Genomic DNA, 20,960 nt, shown 5'->3' with positions numbered 1-20,960 from the left:
TTTTTAAGTTTTTCGAGATAGGGTTTCTCTGTAGCTTTCGAGCCTGTCCTGGAACTAGCTCTTGAGACCAGGCTGGTCTCAAACTCACAGAGATCCATCTGCCTCTGGCTCACGATTAAAAGCGTGCGCCATCACCACCCGGCGATTTTTGTTTGTTTTAAAGTTGGATTGGCTTTGTATTGCTGAGTGGTTAGGAGTTCTTTATGTATTAAGTATGCAAAACCCCCCACAAGATGAATGAGTTGTAAATATTCTCGTGTACTTGTGGATTTTTCCACTTCTGTAATGATGCATTTTGAAATGCAATTTGTTTTTAATTTGAAAAAGTCAAATTTTATTGAAAAATCACATACACAAAATAACTTTTTTTTTTTTTTTTAATTTTTCGAGACAGGATTTCTCTGTAGCTTTTGGTTCCTGTCCTGGAACTAGCTCTTGTAGACCAGGCTGGCCTCGAACTCACAGAGATCCGCCTGCCTCTGCCTCCCGAGTGCTGGGATTAAAGGCGTGCGCCACCACCTCCCTGCTACAAAATAACTTTTGATTTGTTTTAGATCTCTCCCACTGAGCCTTATCCCTGCAAATTAGTTTCCCCTAAGTCCACACTAACTAGCAGGCAGAGAGCTAGTCCCTTATTAACAGGTGGGCAGCAGCTTCCGCTCAGGATTAGGTTTTGCCCATTACTTCCACAGCCGAGTTGGCTTCTTACAAGACCTGAAAGGCCAGTTTCTTCATCATCAGGCATAGACTAGACTCTTGGCCTCACCTGCACCTCCTGAGCAATACCCTCCTCCATAGGATATGTAAGAGGGGTGTACTGCTGTGTCTTCCCTAGTCCCACATGCTCTATACACAGTATCTGTTCTAACTGTTTGTGCCCCGTGGGATTATGCTTCCTGTCACCTGGAGTACCATCTTCCTATTAGGTACTAACCATGACCAATCAGACTCCTCACCCAAGTGCACAGGGTAAGTACCATTCACACCTGAAAGGTCCATCCTCCTGTGAAGTAGAGACTCTCCCGGGGCCAGGGAGAAATAGAGAAGACAGAGCCTGCGAGAGAAGTGCACAGCACTGCGCACAGCACACAGGAGGAAGGGGCTGATGAGAAGGTTTCCAGAGTTTGCCAGCACCAGGTCTAGGGGTCACCAGGCCCCAGGGAGGATGTGAATGAAGCCAGGGAAAACTCAGTTTTCTCACCCCTGAAATAGTTCCAGAAACACAAAACTTTTTGATGACATCCAATTTGTTTGTTGTTGTTTATACTTTTAGTATCCAGTCTAAAAAATTGAACCTACTTTAATGTGGGAAAGATTTACACTAATGCTTTCTTTTATGATACCTGTTGTTTGGGGTTGTGGATTCTCTCTTGTTTTCTAAAAGATACATTAGTGAAGCTAAGATGACGATAGTATTAACCCTTCTACCCTAGATTTGATGCAAGGCATCCCAGTGACAGAAGATCTTTATTCCATATTTACCAAGGAGAAAGAGCATGAAGCTTTGCATAAAGAAAACCAGAGAAGCCACCAGGAACTCATCAGCCAGCTCTTACAGAGTTACATGAAGTTGCTGCTGCCGGGTGATGAGAAGTTCCATGGGGGCTGGGCCCTAATTGACTGTGACCCTAGGTGAGCTGGAGCCCCTAATGGGGTCTAAGGACTTAACTTCTTAACCTTCTGGGGTTGATAAGTTGTCACCGTTAATGCTGGCAGTTATCCATAACGTGTGGACCTGATCATATCAAGCATGGCAGTTTCAGTGCAAGGTGCAATCACATTTGGTACAGAAATAAAGGGTGCTGGAAAAAAAATCACACATAAAAAGAAATGCTTAAATATGATCCTTTTTTTTTCCCCAAGACATGGTTTCTCTTTATAACAGTCCTAGCTGTCCTGGAACTCGCTTTGTAGACTAGGCTAGCCTCGAACTCACAGTGATTTGCCTGCCACTGCCTCCGGAGTGCTGGGATTAAAGGTGTGCGCCATCACCGCCCACCCTTAAATATGATACTTGATTTAAAAAAATTCAAGCCTGAAATGGTGGTTCATACTTGTAATTCCAGCCCTTGGCAGGCTGAAGCAGAGAGATTGCTTGGGTTTAAGGTCAGCTTGGGCGATATTTAGAGTTCCAGTGTCAGGTGATAGCAGCGCACGCCTTTAATCCCAGCACTCGGGAGGCAGAGGCAGGCGGATCTCTGTGAGTTTGAGGCCAGCCTAGTCTACAGAGTGAATTCCAGGCAACCTGGGTTATAGAGTGGAGTTTTGTCTCAAAAAGTGAAATAAGGGGCTGGAGAGATGGCTCAGAGGTTAAGAGCACTGCCTGCTCTTCCAAAGGTCCTGAGTTCAATTCCCAGCAACCACATGGTGGCTCACAATCATCTGAAATGAGATCTGATGCCCTCTTCTGGCTGCAGACAGACAGACAGAATATTGTATACATAATAAATAAATAAATATTTAAAAAAAAGTGAAATAAAACAGAACAGCATACAAATGGATCAGCTGTATCATTATTTAAAGAACACTCAAAACTGGGTGTTTCTGCTTTAAAAAAATGTTAAGCAGCCGGGCGGTGGTGGCTCACGCCTTTAATCCCAGCACTCGGGAGGCAGAGGCAGGCGGATCTCTGTGAGTTCGAGACCAGCCTGGTCTACAAGAGCTAGTTCCAGGACAGGCTCCAAAGCCACAGAGAAACCCTGTCTCGAAAAACCAAAAAAAAAAAAAAAAAAAAAAGAAAAAAAATGTTAAGCAGGAATTGGCCTATTTTATGAAAGTCTGAGACCACTTTATACCAATAAAAATAACAAGCATCGCCGGGCGATGGTGGCGCACGCCTTTAATCCCAGCACTAGGGAGGCAGAGGCAGGCGGATCTCTTGTGAGTTCGAGACCAGCCTGGTCTACAAGAGCTAGTTCCAGGACAGGCTCCAAAACCATAGAGAAACCCTGTCTTGAAAAACCAAAAAAAAAAAAAAAAAAAAAGAAGAAGAAATTGGACTCTCAAGATAAAGTGTACAAGAGGACTCACAAGGTTAGCTGCACACCCACCAGCTACATTCGTTAAATATTCTCTGTACCCGTCACTGTATCCGTGTGCTCACAGACATACGTGCAGGCAACACACACATACACAAAACTAAATCTTAAAAATAAGTTGTTAGTAACTGTGATACTCAACACCTGTAACAAGATTAGAGCAAGCATGCTTTGTGAAGACTCATTAAAACCTCTTGCAAAGATTTATGGGAATACTGGCACTGGCGTTGGGAAAATAGTGGTGGAACAAGGTAGAGTCTAGCTCTAGGTGTTTAGGTGGCCGCCCAAGCTGGGCCCGTAGTTCAGCTGGCAGAGACTCCCTCACATACATGAAGCGCTGGGTTCGATCACTCATATCTCATGCCTACGATCTCAGCTCTTGGAAGACAGAAGCAGGACGATCAGAAGCTCAAGGTTGTCCTCAGCTTTGAAATGGTGAGAGTCTCAGATTCGCATTTTCAGCTAGCGAACACTTACTTGAGGAACACAGTAGCTTCTGTTCCCATTTGTTACTAGCAGGGTGTAATGCTTCTCTTCTCCCACCCTTTCCCAATGCTTAGTAGTTATGTGGGCTACTTCTTATTTTTCCTTTTTTTGATACAGGGTTTCCCTGTGTAGCCCTGACTGTCCTGGAAATCTCTATGTAGACCAGGCTGGCCTTGAACTCACAGAGATCCTCATGCCTCTGCCTCCCAAGTGCTGGGACTAAAGGCCTTCGCTCCCATGCTTTGTAAGCAGAAACTGCTCGTTCATTTCCTGGCCATCCAGACCTGAATAATCAAACAGAAACTGTATTAATTACAACTGGCCAATAACTCAAGCATATTTCTAGTTAGCTCTTACATCTTCAATTAATCCATTTCTATTAATCTCTATATTGCCACAAGGCTGTGACTTACTGGTAAGGGTCTGGGTCCTTCTCCTTTGACAGCTACATGACATCTCCCTGACCCCACCTACTCTCTCTATAATCTCTGTTTGGATTTCCTGCCTGGCTTTATTCTGCTAAGCCATTGACCAAAGCAGCTTCTTTATTAGCCAATGGTAATAAAGCATATTCACAGCATACAGAGGGGAATCCCACATCAATGCTTAGCTTTACTCCCTCCTTTGCAATAGCAGTAAAATTTGACTTTCTGATTAGTAGGGGCCAGTGACTGTCTTCTGCACATCTGTAACTAGAGTTCCTGCTTAAAAAATTATCTATTAATAATAATAACATGGTAGATATTGAGGGTCTGAACAGTCGTTTTCTCTGTACTTGAGATGTGTAGATGGAGTAATTCCCCCAAAGCGGATCCCACTTTGTCTTCATTGGAAGCTGAAGCACACGACCATTTGTGTCGCCAGGTCTCACCAAGTGCTTTTCTCCCCCACAAACCTCGTTTACATTGGGTTCCAAGATGCGAGATTTAAGTCCATCCACTTCTGCCTTTATGCTGCCTGGTCTGTAGGTGCTAACTTAGCCCACGGCTGTGTATCTGACTATCAGGGAGATAGTCCACATACAAATTAAGCCCCAGAATCCTTCATGTGCTTTGCTGTGCCCCTGGTCTCAGGCTGAGCTTTCTGCTGAGTTGTCCAGTCCATTGTTTTTGTTTCTTGGGAACAAGCCTTAGCCTTTGGTGGCTACTTAAAGATCCGATGCCAGGATTTTATTGATTTACAGTGATTTTCATAAAACCAGTTGTCAGGTATGATTATGTACATTTTGTTTTGTTTTGTTTTTTTAGACAGGATTTTTCTGTCTAACAGCCCTGGCCATCCTGGAACTCTTTCTGCAGACCAGGCTGACCTCAAACTCACAGACACCCACCTGCCTCTGTCTCCCCAGTGCTGGGATTAAAGTGTGTGCCACCACTGCCCAGCTTGTTTTCTGTAAGGGCTTCTCTGCAGGCTCTGGTTTTCAGTGTGGGTGTGGGCTTAGGAACGAGTCCCAGCATGGTTTCCCCTTTCTCTTCATGGGAAACATGCTATGGGCATCTAAGTTTTCTATAGAATCGCTGTATGTATGTGCTAACTGGATGCACATAAGGTTCCAAAACTGTTGGGTGCCTGGTGGAGGACAAGGTAGCTTTAATCCCCACACTGAGAGGTAGAGGCAGGCGGCTCTCAGTGATTTTGAGACCAGCCGGGTTTACCTAGCAAGTTTGTTACACAGTGTGATATCACCAAAAATATATTTATTTATTTGTGTGTGTGTGTCAGAGAGAGAGAGAGAGAGAGAGAGAGCCTAAACACGACTGTTTCTGTGTGAAAGGGTAGGCTTAGATGGACCGCAGGTCTCCGACTTGTGTGGCAAGTGCCCTTTCAGTGACCTCACGGCCAGACTATTTGTCTTTTTGTCCTTGAGCTATAATAGTTTTTTTCTGAAGACCAGGGCTAGGATTCGAGTTGGGGAATAAGGCAGAACTATGCAGATTTAGGAGTTAGATAGTCTTTATATAAGTATTTGATGTTTTATTCTTTATGCTACTGTTATTATTTTTAAAATACGGCCGTAGTGCGTTGTCCTGAAGACCGCTTTGGCAACGCGTTAGATTTTGCTGCATTCACTGCAGTATCAGTAGTGTAAACTGTTCTGGAAAGCAGTTTACGAGCCTTCCGCAGGGGAGGCCAAAAGCGGCCGTGGGAATTGTCCACACCGCATCTGGCCTGCGCAGTGCGACAACAACGTTGCACAGCCACGGGACAGAAGCAGCTCTCCCGGACTTTGTCTCCTTCCTGCCTGCGCCCTGGCCGCCCCAGTTGCTGCAGAACAGCCGGACTTTAGTGATCGCAGAGAGGAGGCTTAGATTTGGACGGAACTAGGAGACGTGCAGACTGGTCCCTGAGCAACTGCTGAGGCTGCCGGCGGTCCCCTGCGCCCTGCCCCTGCGCCCAGCCTCTGTGCTCTGTCTGCACTGCAGAGGATGCCGCGCCTCAATCGGCCGCCGCCCCCTGCTCCTCGCGCACCACCTGCCAATGCTGCGGAGCCCAAGTCCGATGGTGTTCTCGCCATGACTTTTAAGATTTTCCTCCTCTTTGCAGGACTTATGGTTAAAGTACCTGTGGGGCTATATTTTTCTTGTAAATTGCTTCTTTTCCAAAGCCTGATGTTGATGTCCCCGGAAGACAGCGCCTTTTATGCTACCATTGTCTCCGTGGTCGGGCTGCATGTGGTTTTGGCAATTTTTATTTTTATAGTATGGAAGGAGGGTTTGCCACAGTGGCGGGAAAACAAAAATGATTAGGGCAGCAGGGAAGAGCTGCAGTGCTGGGGGTGGGGGACTTATAAATAAGGGTTTTTTCTTTTTCCCTTTTCTTTCTTGTTCGTATCAAATGTGCTTTTTTTTTATTTTTTAAGGGTAGGGGGTGGGTAGGGAGAATTATATACTGCACCTAAGAATGCAGTAAAAATGGGGTGGGGGGGAAAGGCCGACAACATTCGACCGCTTGTTTCGTGCCAAATGCTTTTAGATAAGGACATAATGTTTTTGTCTGATGTAAATACTAACTCTAGAATAGGCAGCCAGGATGGAAGTAACACTGTAATTAGATGTTTTTTTTCATAAAATTTGTGTCGTGATGTAATTTTTGTGGCGTGGTGTGACTCAACTCAGCGGCAGTTTTTACAATACAGTAAGTATCCGTGTTGTTCTGCGTTCTTTTCCGTGAAGCTGCCGAGATTGCTGCATTAAATGGTGTTCTCGTGTTCAGATATTGGCTGCCAGAATCAGCCCTCATCGGTTTTATTAGGTGCTTCCGTGCTAGTACATTCATTGAGGTCTTAAGTGTAGGCGAAACCTGAGGAATTCATTTAAAATGAAAACTGTTGGATTTAGGTTGCAACAAGGTGCTGCTGACGCAGAAAACTGAAAGGAAGGTTTTTGTAAATTCATCTTTCTCTGCAGCACTTCTAACAATGACTTCCCCATGGGCAAGTTAGCTGGTGGTTTAAGTTCCATCCATAGTAGGTGCTTCGTTTGTTTTCGCTTTTGTCACTGCTTTGATAGAAATAGCAGGTGGGTTTAAAATCCTAAAGCGCGAATATCTTGCGATGGTATCTAAAAGTCAGCCATCGGCACGCGGGTTTATCGATTTGGCTGGAAAAGCTTCTCGTGCCAGATTAGAAATTGTGTTAAATTTTGAATTTGGATTATGCCTGCTTGTTGACTGTATTAGTCCTTGGGCAGTTCCTTATTAGAAAATTTTCAAGATGTGCATTTCACTGATGCCATTAAATATGGCTCACCACTCACTTGAATTATATTCAAATCTATTTTGGTATTTGGAGTGTGGGGGGAGTGCGACAAAATGGCCTTGGGCAGTGTTTACTGATTCCTTGAAAGCTGAGTGTAATCTATATTGGGAAAATGGAGCGTGGCTCGCCGTCCTCCCTCCGTGTTCACAACCGTTTCATTTATCTAAGGCGCTTTCAAAATAGCTGTTTCCTAGTGCTGCAGAAATATCCTTGGTGTCTAGTGTGCTATTTTGAACACTGGCAAATGTAAACGAACAGATTTCTCTTTCTGGGCATCACGGTTTTTCTTCTTCCCAGTAGCCACCTCGCTATGGCTGTCCAGTTCCCGCGCTTACACTATCCCCTTTCCTTTGAGGTCTCTGCCCCCTGCTGGCCGTGTCTAGGAACAGCCCTCCCTTCAGCTCTGGCCCTTTATCCAAATCCACCCCCACTCAAAGGTGGGGGTGGGGAGGTGTTGTCTTAAGATATTTTTTCTTTTCCCCAAGTGGATAGATGTTTTTGTATTACATTTAACTTCAGAAGTAGAATTATTCCATTTTCGTTTGTTCCCCCTGGGCAATCTTTTGTCATAAGTGGGAATATGCTTGCTAAAAAAAAATGTGGATGAAAGTAATTTGGATACCGTGTCTGCGCAGCCTCACGGATGCTGCTCACAGAGATGTGGACGTGCTGCTGCTGCTCTCTAACTCCGCCTACTACGTGGCCTAGTAAGTTCGCATTCATTTAAAGCTTTTGTTTTTTGGTAAATAATTTGGATTTGAGAATTAACTTTTTTTGTTTTCATGTTTATATATGAAATTTCACTGAGCCCTTTAAATCATCATGTTTGATTTATCACTGTTTTAGTATTATTTGGTGTTCATCAAAGCCTGGGCGCTACGCATAGATTTTTTTATGAATGGCTGCGTGTCATGGCTCGTTTTGCTGTATTTCTTCCTACTGTTGGACACTGAACTCCTTGCAGCTTTTTGTCACTGAATGATGCAGCTCTGAAGATGCATAGCTTGCGTGTGCGCATGCGCACGTCAGTGTCTCCATGGTTACAAGCATATGATTATGTGAGTTTCAGTGTCTCCTTGGTTACAAGCACATGATGAATTATGTGACTTTGGTGGTCTGTTAGCGCCATGTCCAAACAGGCATTTAACTGTGACACTGCCAAAGCCAAAGTGTCTATTTCTGGAGCCGCCAGAATTCAGGTTTAGCGTATATTTCCTGAGTAAATATTTCCTTTACTTTTGGCACAGTTTGAGCTGCCATTTTCCTGTCATTCTCTAAGCCTTTTAGCATACATAATGACCCTTTTCCTCCTTGATTTAGGTATCAGGCCCATTATTCCTTATTATTATTATTCCCTAACTAAGGTGCTCCAATATGTGTATTATTTTCATTTTAATTAATTTGTTTTCATTTTCATTTTGTGTTTATAAAACTGAAATTATTTTTGCCTTGTAATTGATTTCCTTTTTGTATGTAAAATTCCCCAATAGTGGTAAAACTACATTTTTTTTTTTTTTTAAAAGACCGGGTCTTCTGTCTGTTATGTAGCTAGGGCTGTTCTGGACTTAATATGTACACCAGGCTGGTCTGGAACTCAGAGATGCATGGGCTTCTGCCTCCTGTGTGCTGGGCTGTTACTCTTGTTTTATATATACTTTTTAATGTTCACTTTGTTCTAGAATGCATGCGGGAAGATTCTATTCTAATTGCATGTGGTAGCTTGTTATATTGTACCTGCTTTGGAGTCACAGCCAGATAGGCATTTGCTTTTAACCCTCTTTTCACTCCCTGTCCCTAGTTATGATGATGAAGTTGATAAAGTAAACCAGTATCAACGGCTGAGCCTAGAAGACCTGGAAAAAATTGAAATAGGTAAATGCAAACACATTAACTAACTCAAAATAATCCAAGCCACCTGTAGTGGCAGACTTCCCTTTTCTCTTTAGAGACTAGTGATGGGCACCGTTGCCCATCTTGTGCCTTGTGAAAAGAACTCCAGTCACCAGAAAGCTTAAGCAATTACTACTGAAGGAGTATTTTTTTTTCCCCTTTTTTGGTTTTTTCGAGACAGGGTTTCTTAGGGTAGCTTTGGACCCTGTCCTGGCACTAGCTCTTGTAGACCACACTGGCCTTGAACTCGCAGAGATCCGCCTGCCTCTGCCTCCCCAGTGCTGGGATTAAAGGCATGCGCCACCACTGCCCGGCTTGAAATAGTGTTCTTATGGCCTCATTAAGTCACGTTTGTGACAGAACCCTAACAAGGCTGCCTTGTTATGGTTGTAGGGCATGGACATGCATGAAATATAATAATGAAACCCATGAGTAACACATGCATATAAACATTTTTTAGGGGGCTGAAGAGATGGCTCAAAGGTTAAGAGCACTGGCACCTCTTCCAGATGTCTTGAGTTCAATTCCCAGAAATCACATGGTAGAGCTCAACTATCTATAATGAGATCTGGCGCCCTCTTCTGTCCTGCAGGCATACATGCAGGAAAAATACCGTACACATAATAACATAAGTAAATAAACATACTTTCTTTTTTCTTTTTTTTTTTTTTTCTGTTTTTGTTTTTTCGAGACAGGGTTTCTCTGTAGCTTTGGTGCCTCTCCTGGAACTAGCTCTTGTAGACCTGGCTGGCCTCAAACTCCCAGAGATCCGCCTGCCTCTGCCTCCCGAGTGCTGGGATTAAAGGTGTGCGCCACCACCGCCCGGCGTAAATAAACATACTTTCTATTGTTGTTTTTCGAGACAGGGCTGTTTCTGTGTAACAACCCTGGCTGTCCTGGAACTACCTCTTAAGCCCAGGCTGGCCTCAAACTCACAGAAATTCTCCTGCCTCTGCCCGCCCTAAAACAAAACAATTTTATGCTGGGCAGTGGTGGAGCACACCTTTAATCCCAGCACTTGGGAGGCAGAGGCAGGAGCATGTCTATGAGTTTGAGGCCAGCTGGTCTACAGAGTGAATTCCAGGACAGCCAGAGCTGTTACACAGAGAAACCCAGTCTTGGAAAAACAAAAACAAGACAACCCATTTTTACAAATTGTCATAAGTTTATACCTTTTTATTTAGATTATGAAAAGAAATATGCTCTCAGTTAACTGATGCATGTGTGTTTGAAGTAAAAGAAGAGAATCTTATATGCAGAAACAAAAGTTTAAACATCCTCATTTGTGTTAGGTCCCGAACCTACTCTTTTCGGCAAACCGAAGTTTTCCTGCATGCGACTGCACTACAGGTGTAAAGGGTCGAGTGGTTACTTCCACACACTGAGAGCTGTGGTACGCAGTCCGGAAGAGGATGGGAAAGGTATGAAAGAGGGAAAGGGAAATTATTCAGATAGATTAGTAACAGTTCATTGCTTGGGACACTGGTTAGAACTGACTCTGTTCGTGTTTGCATGGGTGGTGTAGTCTGGGCAAGGAGCTGTGTGGCAGGAGTTGTAGTGTTTGATCCTGAAGGAGGTTACACGGGTTCTGAGGCTTTTCCCACCTAGTCTTAAGAGGCAGCAGACATGGACCACTCCTTGTTTGTGGGTGCTGTCCTGGAGCCTCCTGCAGTCATTAGACCCTGTGAGCACTAACCAGGTGTTTAATTGCTGCTCATTTAGCTCTTTTGCTCTTGACTCTGTTCTGTTAAAATCACCATTTAGAACATTTTGATTTAGTAAGGTGGAGGGTAGTGAACAAGCAGCAGTTTTCTGTAGGTTGTAGGCAAACTAGTGTTTAAACCTGTGGCCCCAAGTCAAATTCAAGCTGAGACTATTATATTGTAGTGTTTGGGCAATTAGTAAGGGCTGTGTTTGAATTCCAGATACTCTTCAGTGCATCGCAGAGATGCTGCAGATCACCAAGCAAGCCATGGGGCTGGATGTTCCCATAGTTGAGAAGAAGCTTGAGAGGTCAGTATCAAGAGAAGACATCATTTAGAACCAGATGCAGAAGTGCACACCTGAAATCCAGCCATCTGTGAGGTGGACGAGTTCAAGGCCAGACTGGGTATAGCCACCCAAACAGCAGCAAAATACCTCACACACTGCATAAATGACTAATATATCACGGTTCTTAAGAAATACAACTTAAAACACCGTGGAGTGCTGGCATTATCGGCCTATGCCACCAGACCCATTTATATTGTGCTGGAGACTGAGCACATGGTTTCATGCATGCCAGGGAAGTCTCCTACCAACTGAGTGAGCCAAAGGCCCTTTGTTTTGGTGAGACAGGCTTCAATTCTTGATGTTGCCTCAGCCCTAGAATGCAGGGATTGGAGTGTACACCCGCCTAGCTGTGATAAGGTTAGCCCTCTGTTGATATTACATTCTCTCACTCTGGAACCCTGAAGAAGCTTCAGGGTCCTTCTGTTTTGTTACCTGTTCAAATGGGATAATGAATGTCAGAAAGGTTGCAGATTGAGTGGTAATTACTTAGAAACACCTAGCACATAGCCTTAAAATCCAACTGGTGAAAAGTTTGATTGCCGCCTTTATCTTGTCATGCTTAGTGGATTTCCTCAGAAGAGGGACAGGAGAATGCACTGAGGGGACTTCCTCGTTTGCCACTCTTAGTCCTGCAGCACCTTAGAGACCTTATTTTCAGCTTAAGGAATTCTTAACTGACCCAGGTTTTTATTTTCTCAAATGACATGGTACTTCTATTTTGATATCCAGATGTGTTTAATGCAAATACTAGCCTTTCTATGAGTACTTAGCTAAGCAATACATGTAAAACTGTGATGAAACATGGCTCACAGGGCCTAAGACAAAGTCCTTCTGCTTGGACCATAAGTGATGCTGAGCTCTAAAGTAACCAGAGGGCACATCCCACTGTCATGAGTATACAGAGGATATGCAGGGTTTTAAGCAGATGTTCCTACCAGCAGGTTATTTCACATTTACAGTATGTGGACTTTCCCTTCTCCTGAGCACTGCTCAGGCTCTGTTCCTGCTCCACTAGGGTGGGAGAGCTGTTCCTGTCCATTCTTAATGGCGACAGCTACTCGGGCGCCTACTCTTCCTGCAGTGCTCTTGGGGTGGGTGATCCTGCATGAGCTGAGTGCTGATGTGCACACAGGGACATCTGATGACAAAGGAGAGAACACAGATTAACTATATTAGATATCCCAGATCCATCCTGAGGCTTGGGATTCCTGCAGATTCCCACTGCAGCCAGCTTAGACCTGCATGTGTGGTGCAGCCACTGCACTAGACTTTCATGCATGCATTAGACTTTCACTTCTCAGAACGGCAGCCTCATGCCACACGAGGCCCTGGCCTTTGAAGTGTGGTGGGTCCCAGTTCAGTTACGCTGTAATCACACTACTGCACACTAACCATTTCAAAGACCTCGTGCAAAGGAACAAGATACAAGTCTCTATATGTCTGTGTTGAATTGTAGTATTCAGTGTGTAAGTAAACCTTTGATTCTACCTGCTCTGATGTAGCTGCTACAAAGTTTTTAGTTATATTCCTGTCTTTCTATCAGCTGGTGTTTAGTGTCAGCTGCAGATATTTGGGTTTATCAGTTAGCAGTGCCCTGCTCCGGGGCTACTTACAAAGCATTTAGTGGTATTAGTTGGTGTATTTTGGATTCTATGAGAAATTAACTTCTTTTTCTCTTCTAACTTACAGGAAAAGCAGTAAGCCTCATGAAGACATCATTGGTATCAGATCTCAAAATCAAGGCTCTCTGGCCCAGGGGAAAAGCTTTTTAATGAGCAAATTTTCATCTCTAAATCAAAAAGTGAAACAGACTAAATCCAACGTGAACATCGGCAACCTACGGAAATTAGGAAACTTTACAAAGCCTGAAGTGAAAGTGAACTTTCTAAAGCCAAACCTAAAAGTCAATCTTTGGAAGTCAGACAGCAGTCTTGAGACCATGGAAAACTCGGGAGCGATGGATAATAATCAGGCCCAAGGGGAGTCTGATGGGGACATGTCTTCAGATAATGATTCTTACCACTCCGATGAATTTCTTACCAACTCTAAGTCTGAGGAAGACAGGCAGCTAGCTGATTCTTTAGAGAGTGTAGGGCCAATCGATTATGTTCTCCCAAGCTGTGGTATTATTGCTTCAGCTCCTCGACTAGGCAGCCGATCCCAGTCTGCCAGCAGCACTGACGTCAGCATTCCTGTCCCCTCAGAAGCTACTGTTGGTCATGGAAAAGGCCAGGAGTCTCCCTTGAAGAAAACCCCTTCTGCTGACAACATACGTGTACTGACTGGCTTTGCCAAGCCTGTGGAGGTCTACTGCCACAGATTTGTACAGGATGCACAGGACAAAAAGACTGAGCTGTCGGAGACCAGGTGTGTGTCTCACAATGGTGAGGAAGGACATCAAAAGACTAACCCTCTTTCTAATGAAGAAAATCAGTTGGAACCTGTCGGACTGATGCCTTCTCGACCATCCCAGTTAAATGTCTCTTGTTCTTTGGCAGGCCCACAGTTTTTGTCAGTTGAACCAGCACATCCAGGGGTCTCTCAACAGAGCCCCAGTTCCGGGTCCAGCCTGCAGGAACTGGAGGCAGGGCTTTGTGTCACCCCTTCTCCAGAGAGTGGCTGCAGAGCAGTCTCTCCCTTTGCAAAGATCCGCAGCTCCATGGTCCAGGTTGCTAGTATTACCCAAGCTGGGCTAACGCATGGGATAAATTTGGCAGTGGCCAAAGTTCAAAAGAGTCCAGCAGAACCTGAAGTGGTCAATGAAATTCAGCAAAATGAACTTAAAAAATGCCAGACACGAATAATTCAAATTTAGATTTTAGTCACAACCTTATGGTTTTTATTTAAAAACTCAAAATGAAGTTTTCACCTTCTGGACTTTTTTTTTTTTTTTTTTAAGAAACAGTTTCTCCTCCAAAACCACAGAGAAACCCTGTCTCGAAAAACAAACAAACAAAAAAAGAAACAGTTTCTCTGTGTATCCCTGACTGTCCTGGAACTTGCTCTGTAGACCTGGCTGGCCTTGAATTCAGTCCATCTGTCTTCTGAGTACTGGAATTAAAGGCTTGCCCCACTACCACCCAGCCCTTTCAGGCTATTTTAACCAGTACTGCGTTTATGGATTACAAATTCTAATTACATTGTTGACTGGCACTTGTTTTACAAGGAGTCTGAACCTGAGCAAATTCCCAGATGTACAGACTACAGGTGACCATCTTAGACTGTAGGCCAGCCTAGCACATACACAGCAGAGTGGTTTGTTGATCTCACTTGGGAAGGTTCAGGAAAAGAACCAAACTGGTGTTTGGAGGGGAAGGGGAGCTAGTCTCGGAAGCAGATGCAGTGTGGATACACCATGTAAAGTTAGCATTCTTCCGCTCCGTCAGTTCATTCCTGTACACTGCCCTATATGGGGAATTATACATTTAAATTTTAGTGACTTTTACTAGTGTGCAGAAGTATCTAAATTTTTTTTTTAAAAAGTAGTTTTACCAGCTTAACCATTCTCTATATAGTTGAGAATCAATAATGGTAAACAATGTATTTTCTTTTATTCCAATTTCTCCCGTATGCTTTTTTTTCTCCCCCAAATTCCTGAACACACATGGGCTTGCCTGTCATAAAGCCCACCTGCTTCAGGAACAGAAGATCATGTATACTGACTGACTCTAGGAATCTCTAGAAAATCAAGTTTTAACTCTTTCAAGAGGGACATTTAGCATCTTTTTTAGGTTCAAGAACCTAAAGTACAGGTTAATACTGGTTTTCTAAGTGACTGGCCACCAAGATCACTGGCCTCTGCATCCCAGAGTGCTGTATGGCACATTCCAGCAAGCACTGATGTCTGGCATCCTTAGAGCCTTACCCTTGTGAAGTGACTCAGTTGAACATTCTGTCTGCTGTGACCTGATAAGCATTCCGTTTTTGTTATTTATTGAAGTGTCGAGTCCTGTGGCTGTTAAAGTACCACTGTAGCGCGAAGCATCAATGTGTATGAGAATTCCTTGTACAGCATTTAACAGTACTTTGGTTTTCAAAGAATTCATAAGTGGCAAGTGTGCTACAACCAAACACTTGTTTTGAACTTTTTCGATTAAAGTGTTCTTATTTTAAAAATGGAAACTGTATTTTAAGTCCCAAACATTAAGAACTAGATGCTGCAGGCTGCCTTTCCCATCCTTTCCCTCAGGCTCTCCAGCTAAGTGCTGACAGCTGGGTTGGCGGGGAGGGGTTGGGTTTGCACAGAGGTGACCCACAGGAAAATCTGGCAACACAAGTGAAGGCAATGGTTATTTCCAAAGAGGCCACAGATGCCTGATCAGGGCTGCAGCTTGCCTTGACGCAGAGCTATGAACATGAACATCCTTTATGTAGGCCAGGAAGAGATGGTGCCTCAAAAGGCTGAAGGTTCCGGTCTCTTCTAGTTTGACTTGGGTAGACGACACCCTGTGCTTCTAATCCATGAAAAGACGCCCACGGGTACTGGTAATTTGGAAGTTTTATTTACTGGACATGGTTACTCAAGGGAACTTTTCTGTAAGATCAAGCAAAATTATGACTTCTCTTTGGTAAATTACAGTTTACATTGGTACAGTTTGACAAGACAAACTAAAAACTTTGTTCTAGGACAAAAAAGTATTTTCAAAAATCCATGTGAACATCTTATTTTCAAAATCTATGTGAACATCTTATTTTCAAAAATCTATGTGAACATCTTATTTTCAAAGGTTTAAGGAAGAGCTTGTCTACCAGTTATAAAAATGAAAACCAGTTAGAATTCTAATATGAACATTATTTACATTAGCTTAGAAAAATAGATTTGAGGTTAGGAAAGAACGCTGAACAACTAGCAGTCTGTACTTCCTCTCATTAGGCTAATTCCTTGATTTATCAAGGCTGACCCTGTTTCCTTGGTTAACAATGTCAATGCAAGCCTCTTCAGCAGGAAAAAGATAAGGGACCACTGAACTCACCTGTTTCCAAATGAATTCATCTTCACGCACACCACTGAGAGCTTAAAAGCACTGTTCTAACCTTTCTGAAAATTACTGTTGCCACAATTCTATATTAATTTGCAAATTATAAATAATAACTTTTATTTGAAAATATGCATATCAAAATGAATAGGTCTGAGGAAACCTACTTGTAATGTATGGGCCTTTACCGCACTAGCAAATGATGTTACCCATCTAACACACTTGGAAGCTATCTGATAAACTTATATTAAAAGCTATCTGATAAACAAAATCCAGTATGATCATCAAATCAGCTAAATAATGAGGAAAATGATTCAAAGTCACCCCCCACCCAGCAACAGGCTAAGGATGCAGCTTAGTGGTAGAGGACACGTCTCGTGTGAGAGGCCAGAGTTCAATACACAGCACCGGAAAAAAAGATTCTGACTCTAAGTTTACATTTAAATCAAGTCTTTCATGTTCGGACAAGGTTCCCTTCAGAGTCCCTTAAAATGACACTTCCCAAATGCAGGGTGTGAGAGGAGCTAAGAACAATGTAGTGACCTGAGTCACAGAGCCGCATCTGTCCCATCGAGAGCCTCCTGTCTGAGGGTGTCCTTTCATGGAAACAAAATGGTGATCACAGTGGTTTTTTATGACTTGGCAAAATCAGTTGGCAACCCTACTCCAGAAATCTCTGGAAGTATTACTAGTGTATGAAATCTAAAAGTTGGGGACGCCTGCCATGGAAAAGCCTACTTCTGCAGGTTATTAACAGCTGCTAAGTGGGGAAAGTATCTGTCCAGATGTGGACACTGACACTAGAGAGCTCACGAATCAATGGCAAGTACGTCCCGACTAGATAAACTCAGACAGACTGCACTCACACAGACGTGGGTGCACAGCTTCAGGGGAATGGCAAGTACGTCCCGACTAGATAAACTCAGGCAGACTGCACTCACACAGATGTGGGTGCACAGCTTCAGGGGAAGCCAGCACTCCAAAAGTCTGGCCTAAGCTGTAGCTACGGCTAAGGAAATGGTATGATCAGCAACATTATCATTATTAAACCTTTAATATCAAATACATTTTTGTACATCATAACTAATTACAAAACAAACTCCAAAACTCCATAAAACCAGTAAGGTAAAAGCCCTTACAGAGAATCATATAAACTTTAGGTGTCACCAGGCTTGATTTCAGGAAAAGTCACTTTTTTTTTGCCTACAAATCATCTATAAAACAGTATGGTATAAACAGATCTGAGCTATGCAACACGGAGGCTGTAGCCTGCCCATTCTTCTCCAGTTCAGACTCTAAAGCTCATTCCCGTTCACACACTTGTGCTGCTGAAGCCTGTGTTTTCTGGACGACTCCAGCTGCTTTGCTCTCAGCCATCGCTCTCGTGACAGTGTGGTCTGGCCAGCGCTCAGGGACAGAAACCTGGTTTGAAATTTAAAAATTACCTAGAGTTAGGAAGATTAACTTAAAGTTTTAAAAACTAGGAAATCTTTGAAGCCCATCAGGAGACAAGAACATGGTTACTACACACGAGCAAAGGCCAGGTGTGACCTCACAAAGAAGCCCCAAGGAGCCAGAATGAGAGGGTGGCTCACTCTTAAAGACTGTTCCCAGGCTGGAGAGATGGCTCCGCAGTTAAGAGCATTGCCTGCTCTTGCAAAGGTCCTGAGTTCAATTCCCAGCAACCACATGGTGGCTCACAACAAACTGTAATGAGGTCTGGTGCCCTCTTCTGGCCTGTAGGCATACACACACAGAATATTGCATATATAATAAATATATATAAATTAAAAAAAAAAAAACTGTGTTCCCCTGCTGAGACCACCGATAAATGTAAACCCTGCAGTAAGTACTTCCACCAGGTGGGTATTCTTGATGATGACGATGATGATGCAGCCCAACTGCCCTTTCCTCTCCCTCCTCTCCTCCACTCTGCACCCACCCCTGTCTACTCCTCCTCTTCTATTCAGAAAAGTGCAGGCCTCCCATGGATATCAATCCATATATCAATTGCAGTAAGACTAAACCCCCCCCCCTGCAACATATTAAGGCTGGACAAGGTGACCCAGTATGAGGAAAGGGGTCCCAAAAGCTGGCAAGAGTCAGAGACAGCCCCTGCACCCACTGTTAGGAGTCCCACAAGAAGACCAAGCTACACACCTGTAACATACAAGCAGAGGGCCTAGCTCAGTCCCAGTGCAGGCTACCTAGTTGTCAGTTCAGTCTCTATGGGCTCCTATGAGTCCAGATTAGTTGGTTCTGTGGGTTTTCTGTCCTTGAACCCTCTGGCTCCTACCTTCCTTCCACCCCCTTTTCCACAGGGTTTTGTCTATGTTTGTGGGAGGCCCAGGGCTGATATCAGGAATCTTCCTCAACCACTCCTTGCCTTATTCATTGAAGCAAGGTCTCTCAACTGAACCCAGAGCTTACTGATATGATCGGGCTGGTCAGTTTGTTCTGGGATTCCTCATGGCCATGCATACCCAGATTTTAGATGGAATCTCAACTTCAGTCCTCAGGCAAAAGCTTTAGGCATCTGCTCAGCCCAGGAAGGTATCTTTGAAGGAAAAGTTCTTTTGCTTTTAGAAGTCTGCCTCAGATACTGTTGAATAAATCAGAACTGCAAACAGCCAAGAGAACAGGGAATTATGAGGCCGGGCGGTGGTGGTGCAGGTCTTTAATCCCTGCACTTGGGAGGCAGAGGCAGGCGGATCTCTCTGGCCCAGGCTAGTCTACAGTGAGTTCCAGGGCAGCCAGTGCTGTTACACAGAGACACCCTGTCTCAAAAAACCAAAAGGAAGAAGGGGACTGTGGAGGAGCGCCACTTACCGAGCCACCACAAGCAGCTGGTGGAGATCATCAGCTGTGATACTCTGAGGGTCGTTTTTACGCATTTCCACAAAGTCATCTTCAACCGCCTTTACCAAAAGAGCAATATACTTGTAAGTCTTCCTTCAAACCTCCTTAAGTGCATTTCAAACTATTTCCTTATTTTTATAAAAACAAAGAAACATGGTCCTTGGCTGAAGTAAAAATAGATGGACAAATGAGGCAAGATGGGTAAAAAGAGGAAGAACCAAATTTAACCTCCATTACAAAATGCAGCATGGAAATTATTCTACATGCAGCCCAGTCCCATTTGAGAATGCCGAACAGGCAGAGAAGCCAGCATCTTCCATGGTGTGATGCCATTAAACAGGAAGAGACACCAGAGAAGCTGGCCCAGCAATGGGGGCTGCAGTGCACACCTGTAATCCCAGTATTCAGAGAGCTGAGGAAGAAGAACCACAGTTACAGGGCTGCCTGGGACCAACACAGAAGAACGCAACGACTGCAGTCGGCTTGTCGGAAACCCCCGGAAACTTCCAGTAACTTAGGAATCAAGAACACAAGTGGCTCTTGGTAAGACATTTCAACTTGTTTTGTTTTCAAACTCCACACCCCCACCTGAGGTAATGTCCTTGAAAACCAACAGCCTAGCAGACTGCTGGAACAGCGGAACAGGCAGGGCTGGAGTTCCTTTAACGCACCACTCACAGAGGACTGCTACTCTGATCTGTAAGGCTGTCGTTACTTAATCAAACTTAAACCCCATTATACATGTTCTACTATTGTTACCGCTAATATTTGCTGTGCTTACTATACAAATTATGCACTGGAAAGGGTTGTATACAACACATTATTATGCCATTATGTGCATGGGAGATCTGGAAGTAGCCAGTTCCAAGTATCTACTGGGGGACTCTTGAGCATGCATCACTCTTGGATGGGGGAGGGGGTGAGCCACTATATAAAGAATTAAAGGATATCAATAAGAAGAAAACAATGTTTAAAAAGAAGCAAATAGGAAATTCTATAGAAAAAAAATAAGGTAACTAATAGCAATAACAAATTGCTAGGTATAGAAGATTTAAGCAGGCACAAAAGTCAACCAACCAACTTCAAGACAGATAAAAAAAGAGAAAAGGGAAATGAGCAGAGCTCCAAAGCCCACCAAATTCACTGACCAAGCGACAGGAGGGCTAGCGGGGAGGAAGCAGCAGGGACCGAGAGAGATAATGGCCTTAAACCTGAAGGGCGCTTGCTTGTTCAAGACATCATCAAATACTGTGCACAGCAAGCTCAGCAAACTGCAGCAGGACATTGAGTCCGGCATCTACTCAAGGTCTTGGAGGTGTGCTCCTAAAGGAGGAACTGCTGCTGACAACCTGGGGAACAGACTGTGGCATGGGATAAGAGCTTCAATCCCAACACTCAGGAGGCAGAGGCAGGCAGATCTCTCTTTAATTAAAAAAAAAAAAAACTCAATGGCAGGTGCTTAACCTCGTGAAGGCCCCGAGTTTCAAAGAAATTCAAGCGACAGTAAAGTCTTTTAGATAGGAACAGAAAGCCCGGTAAAGCCAACGGCACAGGAAATGCTGACCAGTGTAAAGATAGGCAGGATGGTGTCTGCCTAACCTCATGTTCCCTCCAAGTCCAAGACTAGCTTGGGCTACATAGTAAAACCACAGATGACTCAAAAAAGCAACAAAAATTTTGTTTACTTTTTTAAGCTTTTCCCCTGTGGTTTGAAAGACAACTGCACAAAGTGATAATTAGGTGCTATGGGTATACAACACACAAGGGTACAATCTGTGAAATGACAACACGAATGAGGGACTAAGAACAGACTGGAAAGAGCGAATTCTCGTGTATTAGTGTAGTTACACCATCTGCCAATCCTAAAGAGACCAGGCTCCTAACTGACCTGATAAGGCAGGG

General features: G+C 43.9%; 2 protein-coding genes across 3 annotated transcripts in view; one reads left to right on the top strand and one right to left on the bottom strand.

Moving 5' to 3' along the window:
• Inpp5f (inositol polyphosphate-5-phosphatase F) overlaps positions 1-15,415 on the top strand; it is an 89,027-nt gene extending 73,612 nt beyond the window's left edge. Inside the window, exons 15-20 of the mRNA XM_057779666.1 lie at positions 1,434-1,632; positions 7,917-7,988; positions 9,080-9,153; positions 10,464-10,592; positions 11,097-11,184; positions 12,913-15,415. Coding sequence (XP_057635649.1) covers positions 1,434-1,632; positions 7,917-7,988; positions 9,080-9,153; positions 10,464-10,592; positions 11,097-11,184; positions 12,913-14,038 — 1,688 coding nt within the window. The 3' untranslated portion in view covers positions 14,039-15,415. The remainder of the gene's footprint in view (positions 1-1,433; positions 1,633-7,916; positions 7,989-9,079; positions 9,154-10,463; positions 10,593-11,096; positions 11,185-12,912) is intronic.
• A 284-nt stretch (positions 15,416-15,699) lies between these two features.
• Positions 15,700-20,960, bottom strand: part of Mcmbp (minichromosome maintenance complex binding protein) — a 50,669-nt gene continuing 45,408 nt past the window's right edge. For both annotated transcript variants that reach the window (XM_057779668.1, XM_057779669.1), the window contains exons 15-16: positions 19,029-19,117; positions 15,700-17,621 (exon numbers count right to left, since the gene is read on the bottom strand). In XM_057779668.1, the coding sequence (XP_057635651.1) occupies positions 17,495-17,621; positions 19,029-19,117 (216 nt within the window). In that variant the 3' untranslated portion in view covers positions 15,700-17,494. The remainder of the gene's footprint in view (positions 17,622-19,028; positions 19,118-20,960) is intronic.

The sequence above is a fragment of the Chionomys nivalis genome, chromosome 8 (genome assembly GCF_950005125.1).
Source record: "Chionomys nivalis chromosome 8, mChiNiv1.1, whole genome shotgun sequence".
In the NCBI taxonomy this organism is placed as follows: Eukaryota; Metazoa; Chordata; class Mammalia; order Rodentia; family Cricetidae; genus Chionomys; species Chionomys nivalis.
The sequence above is the reverse complement of the archived record's forward strand: the minus strand, read 5'-3'. Positions and strand labels throughout refer to the sequence as shown.